General features: G+C 37.9%; 2 protein-coding genes and 1 pseudogene across 2 annotated transcripts; 2 read left to right on the forward strand and 1 right to left on the reverse strand.

Annotated features, from left to right (window-relative positions):
- The first annotated feature begins 3008 nt into the window (after window positions 1–3008).
- Window positions 3009–4657, forward strand: LOC133043156 (olfactory receptor 6C3-like; annotated as a pseudogene).
- An 11426-nt stretch (window positions 4658–16083) lies between these two features.
- Window positions 16084–17022, forward strand: LOC133043383 (olfactory receptor 6C1-like). The gene has a single exon (XM_061124187.1). The coding sequence runs from the start codon at window positions 16084–16086 to the stop codon at window positions 17020–17022; it is 939 nt and encodes a 312-aa protein (XP_060980170.1).
- Window positions 17023–22823: 5801 nt separating this feature from the next.
- Window positions 22824–23768, reverse strand: LOC133043157 (olfactory receptor 6C3-like). The gene has a single exon (XM_061124000.1). It carries the CDS (start codon window positions 23766–23768, stop codon window positions 22824–22826), a length of 945 nt encoding a protein of 314 aa, XP_060979983.1.
- Between the last annotated feature and the right edge of the window lie 656 nt (window positions 23769–24424).

The following is a 24424-nucleotide window of genomic DNA, read 5'->3' on the forward strand; positions in this document are numbered from 1 at the left end:
TCTTCAATATAATTGAAAACATAAATTAGCCTCCTGTATTGTCTACATGTACTGAATTCGTTTTTATTATGTTCAGCCTCCTAAGAAGTCATAAGTGATGCTGCAAACATATTTATCCTTAAGGCATGTTGCACCCTCAAAATTACTGCTCAGCATTCCAATTGCTGATCTTTCCCTTTCCTTTGGCCATAATTTGTGTGTGTGTGTGTGTGTGTGTGTGTGTGTGTTTGGTGCAAAGTTAATTTGTCACAGAAGACAACAGAAGATTGGTTTAATTTTATACCTTGGGTAAATTTTTATTTTAAAACAACTTGATTTTTTTTTCTGGAATGATTTATTCCACTCCTGACTGTGTTTGCTGACTTCTAATATCATGTAAGAACTTCATCATAACTAAATGTAAACAAATCATAAGAGGAATCAATTTAGATTATTTTCAGATTATTGCTTTAAGACTGCCTTTGAATAATCTTACAATTAGTTCAAAATTCTGTTTCCCTGATTCTTTTGGGGAAAAAAAGTGATCTTACATTTTTCCTAATAAAAAAGGGGAGTTAAATTAAGTAGGTCAGTTCAAAGCACCAACCAGTAGGAATAGGAATAATGAGGAAAAACAGTAATCACCTAAAATCACTCTCAAAGTTTTTAGGTTTTCATAGAGATATTCTATTTCTCTCCTGATTGTCTCAGTTTGTTAACTAGCATCTATATTTGAAGATAATTTTAACTTTAAAAGGAAAAAAAAAAGTTTTATATTAAGGTGACATCAGGACTAATTTTAATTTATAATGTGTTTGATTATGTGGCTTTGCATTCTGAGAGAAATACATTAAAAATACAACTCTCTGAGTTTTAGGTTTGTTTGTTTTTCCACTATGAAAATGAGTATAATTTCATTAAATAATTCTGTTGTTGTGGATCAGTCCCTCGGTTGTGTCAGACTTATTGCAACCCCATGGACTGCAGTATGCCAGGCTTCTCTGTCCTTCACCATCTCCCGGAGCTTGCTCCAATTCATGTCCATCGAGTTAGTGATGCCATCAAACCATCGCATCCTCTGTTGTCTCCTCCTCCTCCTGTGTTCAATTTTTCTCAGCATCAAGGTCTTTTGTAATGATCGGCTCTTTGCATGAGGTGGCCAAAGTATTGGAGCTTCAGCTTCAGCATCAGTCCTTCCAATGAATATTCAGGATCGATTTCCTTTATGATTGACTGTTTTTTTTTTAAATTATTTTTTTTATTATTATTATTATTTTTTGGTCATACATTGATATGAATCAGCCATAGATTTACACGTATTCCCCATCCCGATCCCCCCTCCCACCTCCCTCTCCACCCAATTCCTCTGGGTCTTCCCAGTGCACCAGGTCCGAGCACTTGTCTCATGCATCCCACCTGGGCTGGTGATCTGTTTCACCATAAATAGTATACATGCTGTTCTTTTGAAATATCCCACCCTCACATTCTCCCACAGAGTTCAAAAGTCTGTTCTGTATTTCTGTGCCTCTTTTTCTGTTTTGCATATGGGGTTATCGTTACCATCTTTCTAAATTCCATATATATGTGTTAGTATGCTGTAATGTTCTTTATCTTTCTGGCTGACTTCACTCTGTATAAGGGGCTCCAGTTTCATCCATCTCATTAGGACTGGTTCAAATGAATTCTTTTTAACGGCTGAGTAATATTCCATGGTGTATATGTACCACAGTTTCCTTATCCATTCATCTGCTGATGGGCATCTAGGTTGCTTCCATGTTCTGGCTATTATAAACAGTGCTGCGATGAACATTGGGGTGCACGTGTCTCTTTCAGATCTGGTTTCCTCAGTGTGTATGCCCAGAAGTGGGATTGCTGGGTCATATGGCAGTTCTATTTCCAGTTTTTTAAGAAATCTCCACACTGTTTTCCATAGCGGCTGTACTAGTTTGCATTCCCACCAACAGTGTAAGAGGGTTCCCTTTTCTCCACACCCTCTCCAGCATTTATTGCTTGTAAACTTTTGGATAGCAGCCATCCTGACTGGTGTGTAATGGTACCTCATTGTGGTTTTGATTTGCATTTCTCTAATAATGAGAGAGGTTGAGCATCTTTTCATGTGTTTGTTAGCCATCTGTATGTCTTCTTTGGAGAAATGTCTGTTTAGTTCTTTGGCCCATTTTTTGATTGGGTCATTTATTTTTCTGGAATTGAGCTGCAGGAGTTGCTTGTTTTGATCTTGTAGTCCAAGGGACTCTCAAGAGTCTTCTTCAACATCACAGCTCAAAAGCATCAATTCTTGGGCTCTCAGCTTTCTTTGCGGTCCAACTCTCACATCCATAAAGGACTACTGGAAAAAACATAGCTTTTGACTGTACAGAATTTTGTTGGCAAAGTAATGTCTCTGCTTTTTAATACACTGCCTAAGTTTTTCATAGCTTTTCTTCCAAGGAGCAAGCGTCTTTTAATTTCATGGCTGCAGTCACCAAGTGCAGTGATTTTGAAGCCCAAGCAAATCAAGTCTGTTGCTGTTTCCATTGTTTCCCCATCTATTTGCCATGAAGTGATGGGACTGGATGCTATGATCTTTGTTTTTCAACAAAGTTTTAAGTCAACTTTTTCTCTCTCCTCTTCCACCTTCATCAAGTGATGGTTTATTTAAATTAAAAGTAAAGTATATGAAAACAAAGCTTTCATTGCCTTTTTCTTTACAACCTTATCTCTCCTTGTCATACAAATGCATCATATCAGTCAGTCAAATCATTAAAAAATATATTGGCCATCATTTCAGTTTTAGGTTAAGTGATCCAGCACTTCTAGAAGTCACCCTCACACGCTGAATACATTTGGAATTATTTTGTTTATAGATAATATTTAATACATCTCCCATTGTAGCCACGGTAGCAAAAATAATGAATGGGTGCAAGATATGGAATTACTTGGTCCTTTATGGACATGACTCTATACGGTTTTAATCAGTATGAGCCACATGTTGTTTTATCCACCACATATGCCCCAGGCTCATGGGAAATATGCCGGTGAATCCAAAGTGCCACCAAAGGCCAAGAGGAAAATACTTTAAGGGTTATAGACGTGTTATCAACACTCTTTGTGACCATGGACTGTTGCCTGCCAGGTTCCTCTGTCCATGATTTTCCAGGCAAGAATACTGGAGTGGTTTACCATTTCTTTTTCCAGAGGATCTTCTCGACCCAGATTTGAACCCACGTCTCCTGCTTGGCAGGTGGATTCTTTACCACTGAGCCATCTGGGAAACACTTTCAAGTTATGGTATCGTCTAATAAATACATCACAGAAAAATGTATTTAAATGAGTATTTCTTTTAAAAATGCAATTATTTGAATAAATTGGACAAAGCAAAAGGATTGGTTTAATTTATAGTCACTGAATAATACGACTTATTGTATGAAATTTTCCTAACATTTCCTGCTCGATTTAGAATGAGTGCTAGTAAATAAAGCAGGACTCAAACGTTTTAAGGTACAATGCAAAGAAAATAATCAAAAGAAAATAACATCAGCATGAATATAGAGAATGTTTTAGAATTGTATTCATGATAATGATATTGATCACAATGAATTAAATCTTTCATCTTTTCCCTTTAATACACTTTCCACCTAAATATATTTACAAGAAGGAAAAAGGAGAAAAAGAGACAGAGAAATGAACCAGACACGGTGATCACAGGGTTTGTCCTCCTAGGCCTTTCTGATGGTCCTGACCTTAAGATTGTGATTTTCCTCTTTTTATTTATCACACATGTATTGTTACTGGAAACCTATTATCACCCTAACCTGGGTGGACTCCCATCTCCAGACACCAATGTATTTCTTCCTCCGAAACTTCTCTTTCTTAGAAATCTCCTTTACTATGTGTGTATCCCTTGATTTCTGGGGGCAATCATCACCGGGGACAAGACTATTTCTTACAATTGTGCAGCCTAACTATTTTTCTCTATTTTCATGGGGGTGACTGAATTTCACATTCTAACCTTAATGTCCTATGACCACTACATTGCCATCTGCAAACCCCTGCATTACACAACCATTGTGAGCAGGAAATTCTGCAGCCTGCGTGTGCTCTGTGCTTGGGCTGGGCAGGTTTCTTACCATCTTCCAACGCCTTATGCTTTTCATCCAGCTGGATTACTGTGCTTTCAATTGAAGCACAGTAATCACTTTTTGATCACTTTTGGTGTGACTGTTTTCCCCTTTTACAATCGTCTTGTTCACATTGATCATCTTGTGTGTGACTGTTTCCCTCTTTTACAATTGTCTTGTTCAGATACATGACTTCCAGTGGTGATGGGATTTTTACTTTGCTTTTGTTAGTTTGCTGTTCACCTTGGCATTAGTGATTTTGTACTATATGCACATTATTAGGGCTATTTAGAGAATTCCATCTGCTAGTCAGAGAAAAAAGGCCTTCTCTACTTGTTCCACTCACATGATTGCCATTTCTATCTCCTCTGGAAGCTGTATATTCATGTATGCTAATCCGTTGACCAGAGAAATGGTGTAATTAATAAGAGGAGTAGCTATTCTTAGTACCTCTGTGGCCCCCATGTTGAACCCCTACATCTACACTCTTGAGAGACCAGCCAGTAAAAGAAGCCTTCAAAGACATGGTCTATAAAGCAATGTTTCCTGCCAATAAGTGAGATTTTGGTAAAAAATGAAGGCTACTTTAAATATAAATTAGATTAAACCCTGAAAATCCTAAATATCTGTATAGCTATGTTTGCTGTTTATAGTCTCTTAACAAGCTACATGATAGTTAATATAATAATTTCCCAATGTTTCTTTCACTTCAATGCCCAAGTTTCTCCAGTGCATTGTTATTTGTATTTAAAATTATAGCAAATGTTATTTCTCATTCAGAATTTTCTGGAAATGAAACGTATTTCTTTAAGACATAGCACGATGTGAATAGATAGTTTTAATTCTGTTAATCAGTCCCTGAAAAGATCCTATAATGCAACATCATACTTCAAATGTAGAGTTTCAAAATGAGTGTGTAATTTCCAGTGTATTTTCAGGCTGAATGTTGACAATTTCCTATAGTTTAAGAGTTTATATATTGACAATGATAAGGCACTAAAGAGATAAAAGTCCAAAGAGATAAAATGTACTTTAAATGTAGAGTTTTTTATTTTGTAAAGTTCAGTATCTATTTTCAAGGTAAACGTTTATCATATTATGTACTAGTCATAAAATTCACATATTCTCTATCACTTTTGAAAAATATTTATATTCAAATAATTCAGAGTAAATGCAATAAAACTAAATCACTGCCACTTTCCTGAACTTAGTGATCATATTTATGACAAATTTTTTTCATTCTTGGTGAAGGGTTCACAAACCTCCAATTTTTTAGGGTCTACTTTTTGAAATTTATTTTGTTTATTTGATTGGGTTATTTTCTCTTTTTTCATGTCCCTTATAAATTGGTTGCTATCTACACATTTGACAAAACAGTCACCTCTCCCTGAAGATGGATTTGTTTAGGGGAAACCATAATCATTCGGTCCATCTAGAGTTTCTGGGAGCTTCTCAGATCTTTTCTAAAGATGTGTCTCCTCAGGTTTGTGTTTGGAGATTCCTTAGTAAACTGAGTGAAGGTGGGAAACATTTCTACTTTGATTCCATTGTGTCCCTGTTTTTGTATAGTATCTAAAGATAGCGGGTCTGTAAAAAAATATTTATGGAACGAATAACAGAATGAATAACAGTGATTCAGTCAACAGATTATTTTTGTCACTTCTAATATTAGATTAAAAGGAATTTGAATTATTCCTTGTAAAGTTCCTAGATTTTATGCTTTCTTTAATTTCTGGGGCCCAGTTTACTAATTGGATAAAAAGGGACACTTGGACAATAGATCCTTCTCAACAACCTGTTCCATTATTTCTATCAAAAAATAATCTAAGAAGATTCTTGGAAAAGACTGACAATTTTAATGAACATTTTTTCAAAGTTTCTCATGTCTCTTTATGGGAATTCACTGAGCACCATCTTCTATCTCATTCTTCTTTTATTGTTCTCAATTTCATGTTTTTGAATAATTTATTTTATACTTAATAGATTTGAGAGCTACTTTATGGAGACATTTTATTATATAAGAAAGGAAACTGTAATGTTTACACATAAGATTCATTCATCTTAGTATGATGAATCCTATCCAGCTAGGAAAAAAATTGCTCTTCAGAGAAATACTGATTTAGGAAATTCAGGAAACCATTTCCATAGCTTTTGCACATTTAGATATCTTCACATAGATACTATGCAAAATATTGCATATACCTCTGGCCTATTTCTCATGTTTTTCTATCCCTATGGACATTGTCTGGCAAGTATTCTGTTTCAGTAGTGATACAAAAGTTGATAATATGTTTATAATCCTCAGTGTATTTTCCTCTTCACCCTGGTTGGTACATTTGATTCACCTGAGTATTTCCAATGAGCCTTGGGCATATGTGGTGGATAAAGCAACACTTGTCTCATGCAGGTTAAATTCCACATAGAAATAATACCCATAAAGGACCACATTAACTCCATATCTGCTTCCCTTCACTATTTTTGCTCTCATGGCTAAATGAAAAATGTATCCAAATATTTTCTATAATAACTATAGAAATAAAATAATTTCAAATGTATTGAGAAAGAATAACTTTCTAGAAGTGCTGGTTTGCTTAAACGAAAACAGAAACAGTTTCAAATATATTATTTGTAATTTCAACTGGCTGATGTGATGCACTGTAGGACAAAGAGAGGTAAGATTGCAAAGTAAAAGGCAATGAAGCTTTTCTAAGCTCTGATTTATTAGTTCTTAGCTCAGCTTTCTATCAGGTTCAGATGAATAATTGGTGTTGCCATTCCTTTCTGATGTATATCAAGGATTATGAAAAATGAACATGCTTACATTTCCTGTTTGTCATAGGAATATATTTTTTCACTAGTTTTCAGAAAATTATTCTGAGTTTGGTTTTCCTTACTGAATAAAGGTTTGCAAAGTAACACAAGCTTCTGTTTCAGACAAAAATAGTTTAGAATTCTAATTTGACCATTAACTAACTGTATGATTTTGTCCCTATTATTTAACCTCTCAGTGTCAGTTTCTCCAAACTTAACATAGTGTTATTATAATGAGTAAATGAGATAAGTACATCAACCGCAGCATTGTCCCTTAAATGAGACTCTTCATAAATAGTTACTATTGTTTTATAGTGAGACCATCTTTCTCGAATGTGATATCTGATATTATTTTTAGGAATAATGAAGAGGACAATATTTATGTGAGTAAAAGCTTTAAAAATTTATATAATTTAATTTTACTTTTAAAGTAAATGAGGCCTTACAATAACTCAATGAGGCATTGTCCTCATTTTCACAGTGGGGGAAGGGGGTAAGCACAGAATCCAAACCAAAAATTCAGAGATGGTTATATTTTTAACAAATTTCTCTCGGAATGCAAAGCCCCAATAATCCCACACATTATAAATTGACACCTGATCAGTTCATTTGTTCAATCATGTCCAATTCTTTGGGATCCCATAGACTACAGCATGCTAAGCTTCCTGTCTGTCACCAACTCATGGAGCTTGCTCAAACTCATGTCCATTGAATAGGTGATGCCATCCAACAATTTCATCCTTTGTTTTCCCCTTCTCCTCCTACCTTCAATCTTTCAAAGCATCAGGGTCTTTCCCAATGAGTCAGTTATTCATATGAGGTGGCCAAAGTACTGGAGCTTCAGCATCAGTATTGGTCCTTCCAATGAATATTCAGGACTGATTTCATTTAGGATGGACTGGCTGGATCTCCTTGCAATCCAAGACACTCAAAAGTCTTTCCCACATCATAGTTCAAAAGCATCAATTCTTTGGTGCTCAGCTTTCTTTATAGTCCAACTCTCACATCTGTACATGACTATGAAACACCATAACTTTGACTAGACTGATCTTTTTTGGGAAAGTAATGTCTCTGCTTTTTAATATGCCATCTAGGTTGGCCATAGCTTTTCTTCAAAGGAGTAAGCATCTTTTAATTTCATGGTTGCAGTCACCATATGCAGTGATTTTGGAGCCCCCCAAAATAAAGTCTGTCACTGTTTCCATTGTTTCCCTGTCTATTTCCCATGAAGTGATGGGACCAGATGCCTTGATCTTTGCTCTTTTGAGTGTTGAGTTTTAAGCCAGCTTTTCCACTCTCCTCTTTCACTTTCATCAAGAAGCTTGTTAGTTCTGCCATAAGGGTGGTGTCATCTGCATATCTGAGGTATTGATATTTCTCCTGGCAATCCTGATTCCAATTTGTGCTTCATCCAGCCCAGCATTTCGGATGATGCAATCTGCATATAAGTTAAATAAGTAGTGACAGTGTACAGCCTTGATGTACTCCTTTCCCTATTAGGGACCAGTCTGTTGTTCCATGTCTGGTTCTAACTGTTGCTACTTGACCTGTGCACATTTCTCAGGAGGCAGGTAAGGTGGTCTGGTATTCCCATCTCTCTCAGAACTTTCCACACTTTGTTGTGATCTACACAGTCACAGGCTTTGCCATAATCAATAAAGCAGAAGTAGATGTTTTTCCCATATTCTCTTGCATTTTCGATGACCCAAAGGATGTTCGCAATTTGATCTCTGGTTCCTCTGCCTTTTCTAATCCAGCTTGAACCTCTGGAAGTTCATGGTTCATGTGCTGTTGAAGCCTCGCTTGGAGGATTTTGCGTATTACTTTGCTAGCATGTGAGATAAGTGCAACTGTGTGGTAGTTTGAGCATTGTTTGGCATTGCCTTTCTTTGGAATTTAATGAAAACTGACCATTTCCAGTCCTGTGGCCACTGCTGAGTTTTCCAAAGTTGCTGACATATTGAGTGCAGCACTTTCACAGCGTCATCTTTTAGAATTTGAAAGAGCTCAACTGGAATTCCATCACCTCTACTAGCTTTGTTCATAGTGATGCTTGCTAAGGCCCACTTGACTTCACATTCCAGGATGTCTGGCTCTAGGTGAGTGATCACACCATCATGGTTATCTGGGTCATAAAGATCTTTTTTGTATAGTTCTTCTGTGTATTCTTGCCACCTCTTCTTAATATCTTCTGCTTCTGTTAGGTCCATACCACCTGTCCTTTATTGTGCCCATCTTTGCATGAAATGTTCCTTTGGTATCTCTTATTTTTTTTTGAAGAAATCTCTAATCTTTTCCATTCTATTATTTTTCTCAATTTATTGTATTTATCACTGAGGAAAGCTTTCTTATCTCTCCCTGCTATTCTTTGGAACTCTGCATTCAAATGGGTATATCTTTCCTTATCTCTTTTTCCTTTTGCTTCTCTTCTTTTCTCAGCTATTTGTATGCCTCCTCACACAACCATATTGCCTTTTTGTAGTTCTTTTTCTTGGAGATGGTCTTGATCACTGCCTCCTGTAGAATGTCGTGAACCTCCATCCATAATTTTTCAGGCATTCTGTCTATCAGATCTAATCCCTTTAATCTATCTGTCACTTCCACTGTATAATCGTAAGGAATTTGATTTAGGTCATAACTGAATGTTCTAGTGATATCCCCCACTTTCTTCAATTTAAGTCTGATTTTGGCAACAAGGAGTTCATGATCTGAGCCACATTCAGCTACTGGTTTTGCTTTTGATGACTGTGTAGCGCTTCTCCATCTTTGGCTGTAAAGAATATAATCAATCTGATTTCGGTATTAACCATCTGGTGATGTCCATGTGTAGAATATTCTCTTGTGTTGTTGGAAAAGTGTGCTTGCTATGACCATTGTGTTCTTTTGGCAAAACTCTGTTATTCTTTTCCTGCTTCATTTTGTACTCCAAGTCTAAACTCACCTGTTAGTCCAGGTATCTCTTGACTTCCTACTTTTCCATTCCAGTCCCCTATGATGAAAAGGACATCTTTTTTGGGTATTAGTTCTGGAAGGTCTTGTAGGTCTTCATAGAACTGTTCAACTTCAGCTTCTTCTGCTTTAGTGACTGGGGCATATGCTTGGATTACTGTGATGTTGAATGGCTACTTTGGAAAAGAACAGAGATCATTCTGTCATTTTTGCACCCAATACTCCATTTTGGATTCTTTTGTTGACTATAAGGGCTACTCCATTTTTCCTAAGGGATTCTTCCCACAATAGTAGATGCAATGGTCATCTGAATTAAATTTGCCCATTCCAGTACATTTTAGTTCACTGATTCCTAAAATGATATTCTCTCTTGCCATCTCCTGTTTGACAACTTCTAATTTACCTTGATTCAAGGACCTAATATTCCAGGTTCCTATGCAATATTGTTCTTTACAGCATCAGACTTTACTTCCATCACCAGTCACATCCACAACTGGGTGTTGTTTTGCTTTGGCTACATCTCTTCATTCTCTCTCTGATGTTATTTCTCCACGGCTCTCCAGTAGCATATTGCGCACCTATTGATCTGGTGAGTTCCTCTTTCAGTGGCCTATCTTTTTGCCTTTTCACTGTTCATGGGGTTCTCAAGGCAAGAGTACTGAAGTGGTTTGCTATTCCCTTCTCCAGTGGACGACAATTTGTCAGAATTCTCCATCTTGGTTGGCCCTGCTTGGCATGGTTCATATTTTCTTTGAGTTAGACAAGGCTGTGGTTGATGTGATCGCTTTGATTAATTTTCTGTGACTGTGGTTATCATTCAGTCTGCCCTCTGACAGATAAGGGTAAGGGTAATTCCTGATGCCATTTTATTATAAGTATTTATATTCCTTTTTAAGTTAAAATTTATCTTCAAGTATATAGTTTTCAAACTGAGATAATCAGGAGAGAAATAAAAACAGCTCTGAGTAATAATCTGAAAATAATCTTATTCTTCTCATGAGGTTTTTTTTTTTTTTTTTCCTTCATGCAATTGTGATGAAGGTCTTCCACAGTATTTGATGTCATGGTAAACACAGTCAGGAGAGGAATGAATCATTCCAAAAAAAAAGAGAGTTGTTATAAAACCAAACTATTTTCCAACATATCAAGTGAAGTGAAGTGAAAGTCCCTCAGTCCTGTCCGACTTTTTGAGATCCCATGGACTGTAGCCCACCAGGCTACTCTGTCCATGAAATTCTCAAAGCAAGAATATTGGAGTGGATTGCCATTTCCTTCTCCAGGGGATCTTCTAGACCCACGGATTGATCCCAGGTCTCCCGCATTGCAGGCAGATTTCTTACCATCTGAACCACCAGGGTCTGTTCTCTTCTATGACAAAATAGCCTAGTTTATAAACCTAACACCCCCCCTCCAAAAAAAAGATAAACAAGTGAGAGGGCAAGAGAGAAAATTGGAAAACTGCCAGTAAATCTGAAGCTGTAAGTTGCCTTGAGGATATATGTATTCACAGCATTACTTATGGTTTCTTAGAAATCTTAATGTTAAGAAGAGAAAATACAGTACACATAGAGAATGCTGGAAGCTAATTTATGTTTCCAATTATATTGTGGAATTTAGGGAGTGTCCCACCCTCTTCTCACAATTTGCATAAATTAAGGAAAATAATCTGTTTTTAATAGATACATCAATACTGTTTCTTCTTTTAAACTGGAGAATTTGGGGAATGCTGGTGCTCTTTTTGCAAAGAAGTCATTCTTACAATTTACTAAGGAATGACAGAGGTGTCCTGAAAACCATTTCCGTTATCTTGCTCAAAGCAATGTCAAGCTTTTTTGTTATCCTAAATCCCAAGAGAATAGCAGGAAAAATGTGGAAAAGCCCTAAGGAAGGAAAGTCTGAAATTATGTCTTATAGACTTGGATATATTCTTTATTGCTTTACCAAAAACATCCCAGGAATGGCTGACACTTTGCATTCCAGAAATGGTTCGCTGATCTGAATCATACACAGCTGTTAATTACAGACGATTGTTGTTAATTGAGAACAATGACTTTTACATTTGCCTTAGAAAGTATCTATCAAATACTTGAGTTGCCATGAATTTGTCTACAGAAAATGTAAAGCCTGTTGTTTCTGTAACTGCTCTTAACATTGTTTTCCTCTGGTCCTTGATGATTAGCAAAAGGATATGTTCATTTTCTCCTAAACATCACATGATTTCCCAGTAGAATTTTAGCCACCATTCATCTCAGTTGGAATTTTCCCTGAATATTATAGCTATAGTTTTCTTACACAGTAAAGTGAATGAAAAGAGGGCTCAGGCTTATAAGAGAGATAAACACTGAGAATTTTCACAATATTATGATGCAACCTAGACAGTGTATTAAAAAAAAAGAGACATTGCTTAGCTGACAAAGGTCAATCTAGTCAAAGTTATGGTCTTTCCAGTAGTCATGTGTGGATATAAGAGTTGGACCCTAAAGAAAGCTGAGCACTGAAGAATTAATGCTTTTGAACTGTGGTATTAGAAAAGACTCTTGAGAGTCCCTTGGACTGCAAGGAGATCAAACCAATCAATTGCAAAGGAAATCAGTCCTGAATATTAATTGGGAAGACTGATGCTGAAACGGAAGCTCCAATACTTTGGACACCTGATGCAAAGAACTGGCAAATTGGAAAAGACCCTGATGCTGGGAAAGATTGAAGGCAGGAGGAGAAGGGGACAATAAAGGATGATATGGTTGTGTTAGGTAGTTAGAATATGGAAAAGGAGTCCAGAATGGCAGTGGCTAAAAGACCTGGAAGGGAAAAGCCCGTGAAAATAGAACAAAGAAAGGTTCGAGGACCGGAGTGAGGACCTCAGGTAAAACAAACAGCACTCCTGGCTGGCCCAATTTACATAGGACAGGCCCAGGGAGAGAGAAACATTTAAAAAGAGGAGTCAAAGCTAGCTCTTTCTCTGAATCTTAACAAATTTACCTCTTACCTATCGCTTTGTCTCTCACTGAATTTTTGCAGTGAGACATCACAGCCTAAGCTTCATTAGGTCCTGAAGCCAGGCATCCTGGGTTTTGGTCGGGCTCAAGTCCTGGGAGAGAGAGCTGAAGGACAGGAAGAAAAACCAGTGGGAAAAATGTGACAAGTGATCCCCTTCATAGCCTGCTGGAAAATCTGTTAAATTTGTGACCTGTGCTCACAGTTTTCATTGGTCTGATTCTTGGCACAGAGAAGAGTAAGGACAGAAGAACCCCCATCAGCTTGTGTAACAGCTACTGGGGCTCAGCAGATACCGCCTTTGGGACATGAGGAGTAGTCTCTCCAGACTCCCTCAATTGTGCCCACTGCCACTCGCCTGTTTGTGGGGGTTCGAGGAAACAAGAAATGAGAGATTGTAAAGGAGTTAAGATTTCGTTAGGCATATGTCCCTCCAGCCATAGCAGCGAGGATCTCCTAGCTTCACTGGAGGTCTGCTGGAATCCGAGACTGAGCTGCGTGGGCTTTCTGCTGAGTTCGTTTTTCACTGTCCCGATTTCCAGCAGGGTGGGCCTCTTGTCACTTCCCTCGCGCTGGGTTTTCTTTGCATTCTGCTTCTACCACGGGAGCTTCGCTGAGTTGGGCTCCTGTTGTGCTTGACCTCCTCCTCGTGGGACCATGCCAAGGTTGTTACAGCCAGGTTAAACCAGGGTCATGGCACCATAGATGTCAGGCGAGTGTATGCTCCTTGGCTCTTGTCTCGCCACACCAAAGATTTGGAGTGACGGACATTAAAGCCCCCTTGGTGTGTCACAGCTCTCTGGTCTTGCACAGACCATGTTATAGCTCTCAGGTCTCAAATGGACCATGTTATAGCTCTTAGACAAATCAGTGCTACAGCTCAATTTTATTTAGAAGATAGCAGGAAAATCCACCTCCAAGGCCTGAGGGCACGTAGATCCAAAGACGTGAAGAGAAGAGCGCCCCAGCGCGGGAGAGAGAGAGCGCGCTAGCTTTGGCTCCTCTTTTTATATGTTTCTCTCTCCCTGGGCCTGTCCTATGTAAATTGGGCCAGCCTAGAGTGCTGTTTGTTTTACCTGAGGTCCTCATTCCGGTCCTTGGACCTTCCTTTATTCTATTTTCACAGGCTTTTCCCTTCCAGGTCTTTTAGCCACCGCCATTCTGGACTCCTTGTCCCTATTCTAACTACCTAACAGTTGGATGGCATCACCGACTCGATGGACATGGGTTTGGGTGGACTCTGGGAGTTGGTGATGGACAGGAAAGCCTGGAGTGCTGCAGTCCATGGGGTTGCAAAGAGTCAGACAAGACTGAGAGATGGAACTGAGTAATGATGCCATACATACTAAAAAGGGCTTCTCTGGTGGTTCAAATGATAAAGAATCTGCCAGCAATGCAGGAGACCCTAGTTGGATCCCTTAGTCAGGAAAATCCCCTGGAGAAGGGAATGGCTACCCACTCCAGTATTCTTGTCTGGAGAATCCTATGAATATAAGAGCCTGACCTATGGGATATGGTCCATAGGTTTGCAAAGAGCTAGACAACTGAGCCACTAAGCATGCACATACAACAAATCAATAAAATATCTTGAAATTAAATATTCTATTGCAGAAAGATTTCTCCTGACACTGGAATGAACTTTACCATTCAATTTGAATTCACAGCATGAGTGATATTGACATGAACTGGATCAATTTATTGAGGGAATTCTTAGTATTTTTTTTAAGTGAATGGATTGTTATTATTATTGCTAAACAGGAAGACAAAATAGAAGGCTTTCATTGCTATTTAATGAATTATACCAATATACTGACAGAATAGAGCTTTAACTAAGTGAACATGATTGTATAAAAAAGGAAAATATAAAAATACAAGGTAGAATAGAAAGTAGAATACACACACACATACAGAGTATAATAATGACATTTAGATGGGAGAAATTTTGAAGAAAAAATGTTCTCTGAAAGATATTGCTTTATGTTTGGTATTAAATATTCATATAATTTAGTCTCTTTAGCCCATGACACAGATCCAGCCTATGAAAAACACACTCTGCCTCCTCTGTACTCTAGACTCTACAGAATTTCCCTAACTTTTTGGAACCAGGGATCAATTTAGTAGATGATAATTTTTCCATGGACCTGGGTGGGGCGTAGTTACAGTATGGCTCAAGCTTACTATGTGTATTTTGCACTTTATTTCTATTATTATTGCATCCTTGTCATATCAGATCATCAGACATTAGATTGAAGAGTTCAGAAGCCCCTGCTCCAATACTTGAGGTCACAACAATGAGTCCATTACATGTGATTCAGATAAGGAGTTGGAAGTTAGGAAGGTGAATGTGAGTCAGAGTGAGAACTTAGAAGTCTTTCATATTGTTGAAGATTTAACTCCAGTGATGTTCATTTGGGAGACAGTCCCATTCGAGTGATCTTTTTCCTGACATTTTTGGATTTTCTATATTAACTAATAAATACTAATACAAGTAATCAGGTAAAAGATTAGGAAATAACACAATTTTACTGAGTTTGAAGAAAAGAAGAGGAGCTTCCCAATGGGAAAGAAATTATTTAGGGAAAGATGTGATAAAGTCAACAAGTAGCATTTCTATTCCAGTATTTCAAATACTCAGAAAAGCCTAGGTTAAAATTCCTACTCCTCTTATTTAGAGTATGTGATTTGGATAAAATTAAAAATATATATTTTTAACCTCATACCAATCAATAAAATAAGGATTTCAAAAGAAATATTCTATGATAAATACACACACTGCTGCTGCTGCTGCTGCTGCTAAGTCGCTTCAGTCGTGTCCAACTCTGTGCGACCCCATAGACAGCAGCCCACCAGGCTCCCCCGTCCTGGGGATTCTCCAGGCAAGAACACTGGAGTAGGTTGCCATTTCCTTCTCCAATGCATAAAAGTGAAAGTGAAGTCGCTCAGTCGTGTCCAACTCTTTGTGACCCCATGGACTGTAGCCTACCAGGCTCCTCCACCCATGGGATTTTCCAGGCAAGAGTACTGGAGTAGGTTGCCATTTCCTTCTCCCAAATACACACTAGCATATGGTAAAAAAAAAAAAAAAAAAAAAGTCTTAAAGATAAGTTCTCCCAAGTTAAATTAATATGGCATAGCCCTTCCAGAAATAAATTCCAGTTCTATCCATGGATATTTCCCTTTTCTTTGAGCTTCTTTGTGTTTTTCTCTGAAGGTTATTGAAAAGAACAAGATAATGAGAAACTACACAGAAATAAGAAAGTTTATCCTCCTGGGACTGTCAGATGACCCACAAGTTCAGGTTGTGATCTTTGTCTTTCTGCTCATCACCTACATGCTCAGCATCACTGGGAACCTGACCATTATCACCCTGACCCTGCTGGATGCCCACCTCCAGACCCCCATGTATTTCTTCCTCAGGAGTTTCTCCATATTAGAGGTGTCATTCACGACTGTCACTATACCAAAGTTCCTGGCCACCATCATTACAGGAGATAAAGCCATCTCTTTTAATGATTGTATGGCTCAGTTATTTTTTTTCATTCTCTTGGGAGTCACTGAGTTTTACCTTCTGGCTGCCATGTCCTATGATCGTTACATTGCCATCTGCAAACCGCTGCATTACATGACCATCATGAATCATAGAGTCTGCGCCCTGCTGGTCTTGGCTTCTTGGCTGGCTTCATTCTTAATTATATTTCCATTACTCATGCTGTTCATACAGCTTGATTACTGTAAGTCCAATGCTATCAATCATTTTACTTGTGATTATTTCCCCTTATTACAACTTTCATGTTCAAATACCAAATTACTAGAGGTGGTGGGCTTTTCCTCTGCTGTGTTTACCTTAATGTTCACTTTGACATTAATCATTCTTTCCTACACATATATAATCAGAACAATTTTGAGGATCCCTTCCACCACTCAGAGGACAAAGGCCTTTTCCACGTGTTCTTCCCACATGATTGTCATCTCCATCTCTTATGGCAGCTGCATTTTCATGTATATGAATCCATCAGCAAAGGACAGAGTGTCTTTGAGCAAGGGGGTGGCTGTGCTAAACACCTCCATAGCTCCCATGCTGAACCCCTTTATTTATACCCTAAGGAATCTACAAGTCAAGCGAGCCTTCATGGACATGACCAGGAAGACTCTACTTTTCTCAAGGAAATGAAAAAATAAAAGTCCTGCTTTATAAATTAGAGGCATAACAAAGAGCAATCAAATAAAAATCAGGGCTTTTCAAAATCCACTCCTTTTCACATAATTTCCCTGGAAGTGTTTTTCACTGCTCATACTTTTAGTGCCAGCATCTTACCAGAGATAGTGTATACACTATTCCCGTTCTAATTCCCATCATTCGCTCATGAATTTCCCTCCCTTTGGGCTCTGCATTCCGCTCTTTAACCTTGGACTGACTTAATTTCCCTTTTTGAAAGGTTTTTTAATTCCATGTTTTCACAATATTTCTTAGAAAATTAAGGGCAGACAGAAAGAGGCAGAGCAGCAGACATAAGAGAGACCTGTGTTTTCATTTCACCAGGAAACATTCTTTCTTGAAATTTAGGAAATATTAAATTACTTTAAACACTGTTTTTTCATTTTTTTTTAATTGGAGGATAATTGTTTAACAATGTTGTCTTGGTTTCTGCCATACATTAACATGACTCAGTCATAAGTATCCATATGCCTCCTCCTTCTTGACTTCACTCCCACCTCCGGCCCCAGCCCACCCCTCTACATTGTCACAGAGCCCTGTGTTATACCCCAACCTCTCATTGGCTACCTACTTTACATATGCAATGTATAAGTTTCAATGCTATTTTCTCAATTCATCCCACCTTCTCCCAACCCACACTGCCACCATGCTCACAAGTCTGTTCTCTATGTCTGTGTCTCTATAGCTGCCCTGGAAATATGTTCATCAGTACCATTTTTCTAGCTTCTATATTGAACATCGACATTTTAGCATCAGCAAACTAAAATGGATGGGAATGGGTGAATTTAACTCAGATGACCATTGTATCTACTACTGTGGACAAGAATCCCTTAAAAGAAATGAAGTAGCCCTCATAGTCAACAAAAGGGTCCAAAATGCAGTACTTGGATGCAATCTCAAAAATGACAGAATGATCTCTGTTCATTTCCAAGGCAAGCCATTCAATATTAGAGTAACTAAAGTCTATGCCGCAACCAGTAATGCTGAAAAAGCTGAAGTTGAACAGTTCTGTAACCTCTAGAACTAACATCCAAAAAAGATGTCCTTTTCATCATAGGGGACTGGAATGGAAAAGTAGGAAGTTACAAAATACCTGGGGTAATAGGAAAACTTGGCCTTAAAGTACAGAATGGTGCAGAGCAAAGGCTAATAGGGTTTTGCCAAGAGAACACACTGGTCATAGCAAACACCCTATTCCAACAACACAAGAGAAGACTCTACACATGGACATAAGCAGATGGTCAATACCGAAATCAGATTGATTATATTCTATGCAGCCAAAAATGGAGAAGTTCTATACAGTCAGCAAAAACAAGACCAGGAGCTGACTGTGGCTCAGATCATGAACTCTTTATTGCCAAATTCAGACTTAAATTTAAGAAAGTAGGGAAATCGCTAGACCATTCAGATATGACCTAAATCAAATCCCTTGCAATTATACATTGGAAGTGACAAATAGATTCAAGAAATTACATATGATAGACAGAGTACCTGAAGAACTATGGACAGAGATTCATGACATTCTACAGGCAGTGGTGATCAAGACCATCTTCAAGAAAAAGAAATGCAAAAAGTCAAAATGGTTGTCTGAGGAGGCCTTACAAATAGCTGAGAAAAGTAGAGACGCAAACTCAAAGGAAAAAAGGAAAGACATACCGATATGAATGCAGAGTTCAAAAGAATAGTAAAGAGCAATAAGAAAGCCTCTCGCAGTGATCAATGCAAAGAAGTACAGGAAAACACTAGAATGGGAAAGACTCAAAATCTCTTTAAGAAAATTAGAGATACCAAGGGAACATTTCTTGCAAAGATGGGGACAATAAAGTACATAAATGGTATGAATCTATCAGAAGCAGAATATATTAAGAAGAGGTGGCAAGAATACACAAAAGAACTCTACAAAAAAGATCTTCATGACCCAGATAATCACAATGGTGTGATCACTCACCTAGAACCAGACATCCTGGAATGTGAAGTCAAGTGGGCCTTAGAAAGCATCACTATGAACAAAGCTAATGGAGGTGATGGAATACCAGTTGAGCTCTTTCAAATCCTAAAAGATAATGCTGTGAAAGTGCTGCACTCAATATGCCAGCAAATCTGGAAAACTCAGCAGTGGCCACAGGACTGGAAAAGGTCAGTTTTCATTCCAATATCAAAGAAAAGCAATGCCAAAGAATGCTCAAACTACCAAACAGTTGCACTCATGTGACACGCTAGCAAAGTAATGCTCAAAATCCTCCTAGCCAAGCTTCAACAGTACATGAACCATGAATTTCCAGATGTTCAAGGTAGATTTAGAGAAGGCAGAGGAACCAGAGATCAAATTGCCAACATCTGTAGGATCATCGAAAAAGCAAGAGAGTCCCAGAAAAACATCTACTTCTGCTTTATTGACTATGGCAAAGCCTTTGACTGTGTAGATCACAACAAACTATGGAAAATTCTTAAAGAAATGGGAATACCAGACCACATGATCTGCCTCTTGAGAAATTTGTATGAAGGTCAGAAAGCAACAGTTAGAACCAGACATGAAACAGCAGACTGGCTCCAAATAGGGAAAGGAGTACGTCAAGGATGTATATTGTCACTCTGCTTATTTAACTTATATACAGAGTACATCATGAGAAACACTGGGCTGGATGAAGCACAAGCTGGAATCAAAATTGCCAGGATATATATCAATAACCTTAGATACGCAGATGACACCACCCTCATGGCAGAAAGCAAAGAGGAACTGAAGAGCCTCTTGATGAAAGCGAAAGAGGAGAGTGAAAAAGTTGGCTTAAAACTCAACATTCAGAAAACTAAGATCATCGTATCTGGTCTCATCACTTCATGGCAAATAGATGGGGAAACAATGGAAACAGTGATGGATTTTATTTTGGGGGGCTCCAAAATCACTGTAGATGGTGACCGAAACCATGAAATTAAAAGAAGCTTACTCCTTGGAAGAAAAGTTATGACCAAACTTCCCAGCATATTAAAAAGCAGAGATATTACTTTGCCAACAAATGTTCATTTAGTCAAAGCTACGGTTTTTCCAGTAGTCATGTATGGATGTGAAAGTTGGAGTATAAAGAAAGCTGAGTGCTAAAAAATTGATGCCTTTGAACTGTGGTGTTGGAGAAGACTCTTGAGAGTCTCTTGGATTACAAGGAGATCCAAGTAGTCCATCCTAAAGGAAATCAATCCTGAATATTCATTGGAAGGACTGATGCTGAAGCTGAAACTCCAATACTCTGGCCATCGGATACGAAGAACTGACTCATAGGAAAAGACCCTGATGCTGGGAAAGATTGAAGGCAGGAGGAGAAGCAGATGACTGAGAATGGGATGTTTGGATGGCATCACTGACTCAATGTCCATTGAGTTGGTGATGGGCAGAGAGGCCTGGCATGGTGCAGACCATGGGGTCCCAAAGTGTTAGACATGACTGAGTATTCGAACTGAACTGATGTGTATGCATTAATATACAACATTTGTTCTCTTTCTGGGAGAAGGCAATGGCACCCCGCTCCAGTACTCTTGCCTGGAATATCCCATGGACAGAGGAGCCTGGTAGGCTGCAGTCCATGAGGTCGCTAAGAGTCGGATACGACTGAGCGACTTCACTTTCACTTTTCACTTTCATGCGCTGGAGAAGGACATGGCAACCCACTCCAGTATTCTTGCCTGGAGAATCCCGGGGACGGGGCAGCCTGGTGGGCTGCCATCTACAGGGTCACACAGAGTCGGACATGGCTGAAGTGACTTAGCAGCAACAGCAATTCTCTTTCTGACTTACTTCACTCTGTATAGCAGGCTCTAGATTCATGCACCTCACTACAACTGACTCAAATTTGTTCCTTTATGTGGATACTTGGTTTATGAACCAGTTTATAACCCAGCATATGGTTGTGCATGTGTGCTCAGTAGGGGCCAACTCTTTGTGACCCTATGACAACCTTCTCTGTGCATGTGCTTAATACAACTTCTTTATCCATTCATCTGTCAGTGGACATCAAGGTTGCTTCCATGTCCTGGCTATTGTGAATTTTGCTGCAATGAACAGTAGGGTACATGTGTCTTTTAGAACTGTGATTTTGATACATTGATTCTTCCAGTCCAAGAATTGGTATATCTCTCCATGTGTTTATGTCATCTTTGATTTCTTTCATCAGTGTCTTATTGTTTCCTGTATTGTTTCCTCTTTTGTGCATTTATTCCTGGATATTTTGTTCTTTTGTTGCCTTGGTTAATGTGGTTGATTCCTTAATTTCTCTTTTGGATTTTTGCTGCTAGTGTATAGGAATTCAAGGGATTTCTGTGTATTGATTTTGTATCCTGCAACCTTACTAAACTCACTGATTAACTCTAGTCATTTTCTGATAGTATTTTTAGGGTTTTTTTTTTTTTTTTTGTATAGTATCATGCTGTCTCCAATGAAAGTTTTACTTCTTCTTTTCCAATCTGGATTCCTTTTCTTTCTTATCCTTCTCTATTGCCAATTGAATGTAATTCCAGTTTTTACCTTTTCATCATGGCTGTGAAATAAGAACAGTCATATGAAACATTTCCAAATGAAAAACAAGGTAAAAATTTCTTCAAGAGAAAAACAATTACAGTTACCTCAGAAAGTTGTTTAAGAAAAGCTGTGATGAACCTAGATAGTGTATTAAAAAGCAGAGACATCACTTTGCAAATAAAGATCCATATAGTGAAAGCTGTTTTTTTCCAGTGGTTATGTATGAGTGTGAGAGTTGGACCATAAAGAAAGTTGAGCACCCAAGAATTGATGCTTTTAGACTGTGCTGCTTGAGAAGACTCAAGTGTCCTTTGGACTACAAGATCGAACCAGTCGATCCTACAGGAAATCAACCCTGAATATTCATTGGAAGGACTGATACTGAAGTTGAAGCTCCAAAATTTTAGCCACCTGATTCAGAGAGCCAACTGACTGGAAAAGACCATCATGCTGGGAAAAATTGAGGGCAGGAGGATAAGGGGGGAACAGAGGATGAGATGGTTGGATGGCATCACCAGATCATGGACATGAGTTTGAGCAAACTCAGGAAGATAGTGAAGGACAGGGAAGCCTGGTGTGCTGCAGTCCATGGGAACACAGAATCAGACATGAATGAGTGACTGAACAATGACATAAAGTTGTTGGAAAGATTCAATCAGCCTCAGAGAATAATTAGAATAGGTCTGGAATATAGTAATTGCTGACAAAAATTAATCTCAACCCTCCCTTTCGGTTTCTCCTCATTATCATAATAGTATTATTAATAGTAAAAAGAGTTCAATGTACTTGAATTTCTAATCTTTTAAAAATATTTGAATAGATATTTATATTGTATTTCCAGCACTCTAGTGATTGCCATTGTTTGATTTCCTGAAAATTCCAAATAGAATAAAATTTCCTAATAATGCCATTTCTATTACCTGCTAAAATGAAAATTTCAGAAATCCACATCAACCCTCACACACTTTTCATCAAACTAAATGGTCTGTGCATCTTCAAAAATAACGTTTCTACTCAAAATTGTAACATTTACCTGTATTTTTTACTTCATTCAAGTATATTTGAATAAAAAAATTACAGAATATTCTGAAATAATAGTCAGCTTTAACCAGTTTATTGGGTTGAGTGTGGGTAAAATTTGAATATGGAAATAAATGAAAAGGAATCATACAACTGTACTGAAAGAGTTTTTGACAGATTATGAGTAATAGAAAGTATTAACAAGAACTTTATTCTTCTAATGATATAATCACTTGCATTTACTGGAGAAAAAGATGACCTTTTGGATAGTCTCCTTGAAAGCTTGCTTCACTTGCTGGTTCCTCAGTGAATATATAAATGGATTCATCATAGGAGGAACAGAAGTATTCATAATAGCAACTCCTTTGTTCAAGGATGCCTTTTCTTTTGCTGAAGGGTTAGCATACATGAATATACAGCTTCCATAAGAGATGGAAATGACAATCATGTGAGAGGAGCATGTAGAAAATGCCTTTTTTCTCTGACTGGCAGAAGGCAGTCTCAGAATAGTCTTGATGATGAACATGTAGGATAGAATTATTAATGCCAAAGTAAAAAGCAGAATCACTATTGCAGAGTAAAAACCAATCACTTCAAGGAGCCATGTGTCTGAGCAGGATAGTTGCAAGAGGGGGAAATAGTCACAAGCAAAGTGATCAATGATATTAGAACCACAGTAATCTAACTGGAGAAAAAGAATAACAGGTGGGAAGATGTTTAAGAACCCTGCCAGCCAAGCACAAAAGACAAGCAATACACAGACTCTGTTGTTCATGATGGTTGCGTAATGCAGGGGTTTGCAGATAGCAACATAGCGATCATAGGACATGGCAGTTAGAAGATAAAATTCAGTGATACCCAAGAAGATGAAGAAAAACAGCTGAGCTGTACAATCATTGTATGAAATCGTTTTGTCCCTGGTGATAATTGTGCCCAGAAATCTAGGAATACAGACCGTTGTAAAAGAAATTTCTAACATAGAGAAGTTCCTGAGGAAAAAATACATAGGTGTCTGTAGATGGGAGTCCACCAAGGTGAGAATGATGATGGTCAAATTTCCAGTGACACTTAATATATATGTGATGATTAAAAAGAGAAAAGTCACAATCTGAAGCTCTGGATCATCTGATAGCCCCAGAAGAATGAATTCTGTGGGTCTTGTGTGGTTTTTCATTGCTGATCCTTTGCCCCCATTCAAACAGAAAATGGATGTGTTTCCTATAAGAAATAAAAGATCAAAATACATTTGACCATAGAATACAAAGCTTTTAAAGTATCCTTCATGATGATAATGAATGAAATTTAAAAACATGTTCATCTACTGAACTCTCTCCAACTTCCACTCAACTTTTCATTCTAGTAAGGAATATTATCTGAAGTTCAATATTATTTATTCTTCAAAAATACATTGTCATAGACTATGGATAAAATAAAACTCATATGATAACACTTTTATAAGGCTTTTTTCTCTAATAATTTTTAGTTGTTTCAAGTTATTCTTTAAAATATTTAGCTTCCTTTGTAAGACACACAGATAGATTTTAATGATTCTTCTGCTTTCCTCAGTATTATAAAAACCAGTATAGTTTGCATTTTAATCTAAATAGAGAGTTTGAAAGCATACACAGTTTATGTATGCCTACGTCCACATTTTATATTCTGCATAACTGAGGCCCACTTTGTTTAGCTGACTTTCACTAGTTTAAATGGCTAGTCAACATACTAAAACTGTGGAAAATTCTTAAAGAGATGGGAATACCAGACAATCTAACCTGCCTCCTGAGAATCGTATATGCAGGACAAGAAGCAAAGTAAAGACTGCACATGGAA

Source organism: Dama dama, chromosome 22 (assembly GCF_033118175.1).
Source record: "Dama dama isolate Ldn47 chromosome 22, ASM3311817v1, whole genome shotgun sequence".
NCBI lineage: Eukaryota > Metazoa > Chordata > Mammalia > Artiodactyla > Cervidae > Dama > Dama dama.

Bases quoted from the DNA above. Each gene is read 5' to 3' on its own strand.
- LOC133043157 (XM_061124000.1), bottom strand. From the start codon at position 23,768: ATGAAAAACCACACAAGACCCACAGAATTCATTCTTCTGGGGCTATCA.
- LOC133043383 (XM_061124187.1), top strand. From the start codon at position 16,084: ATGAGAAACTACACAGAAATAAGAAAGTTTATCCTCCTGGGACTGTCA.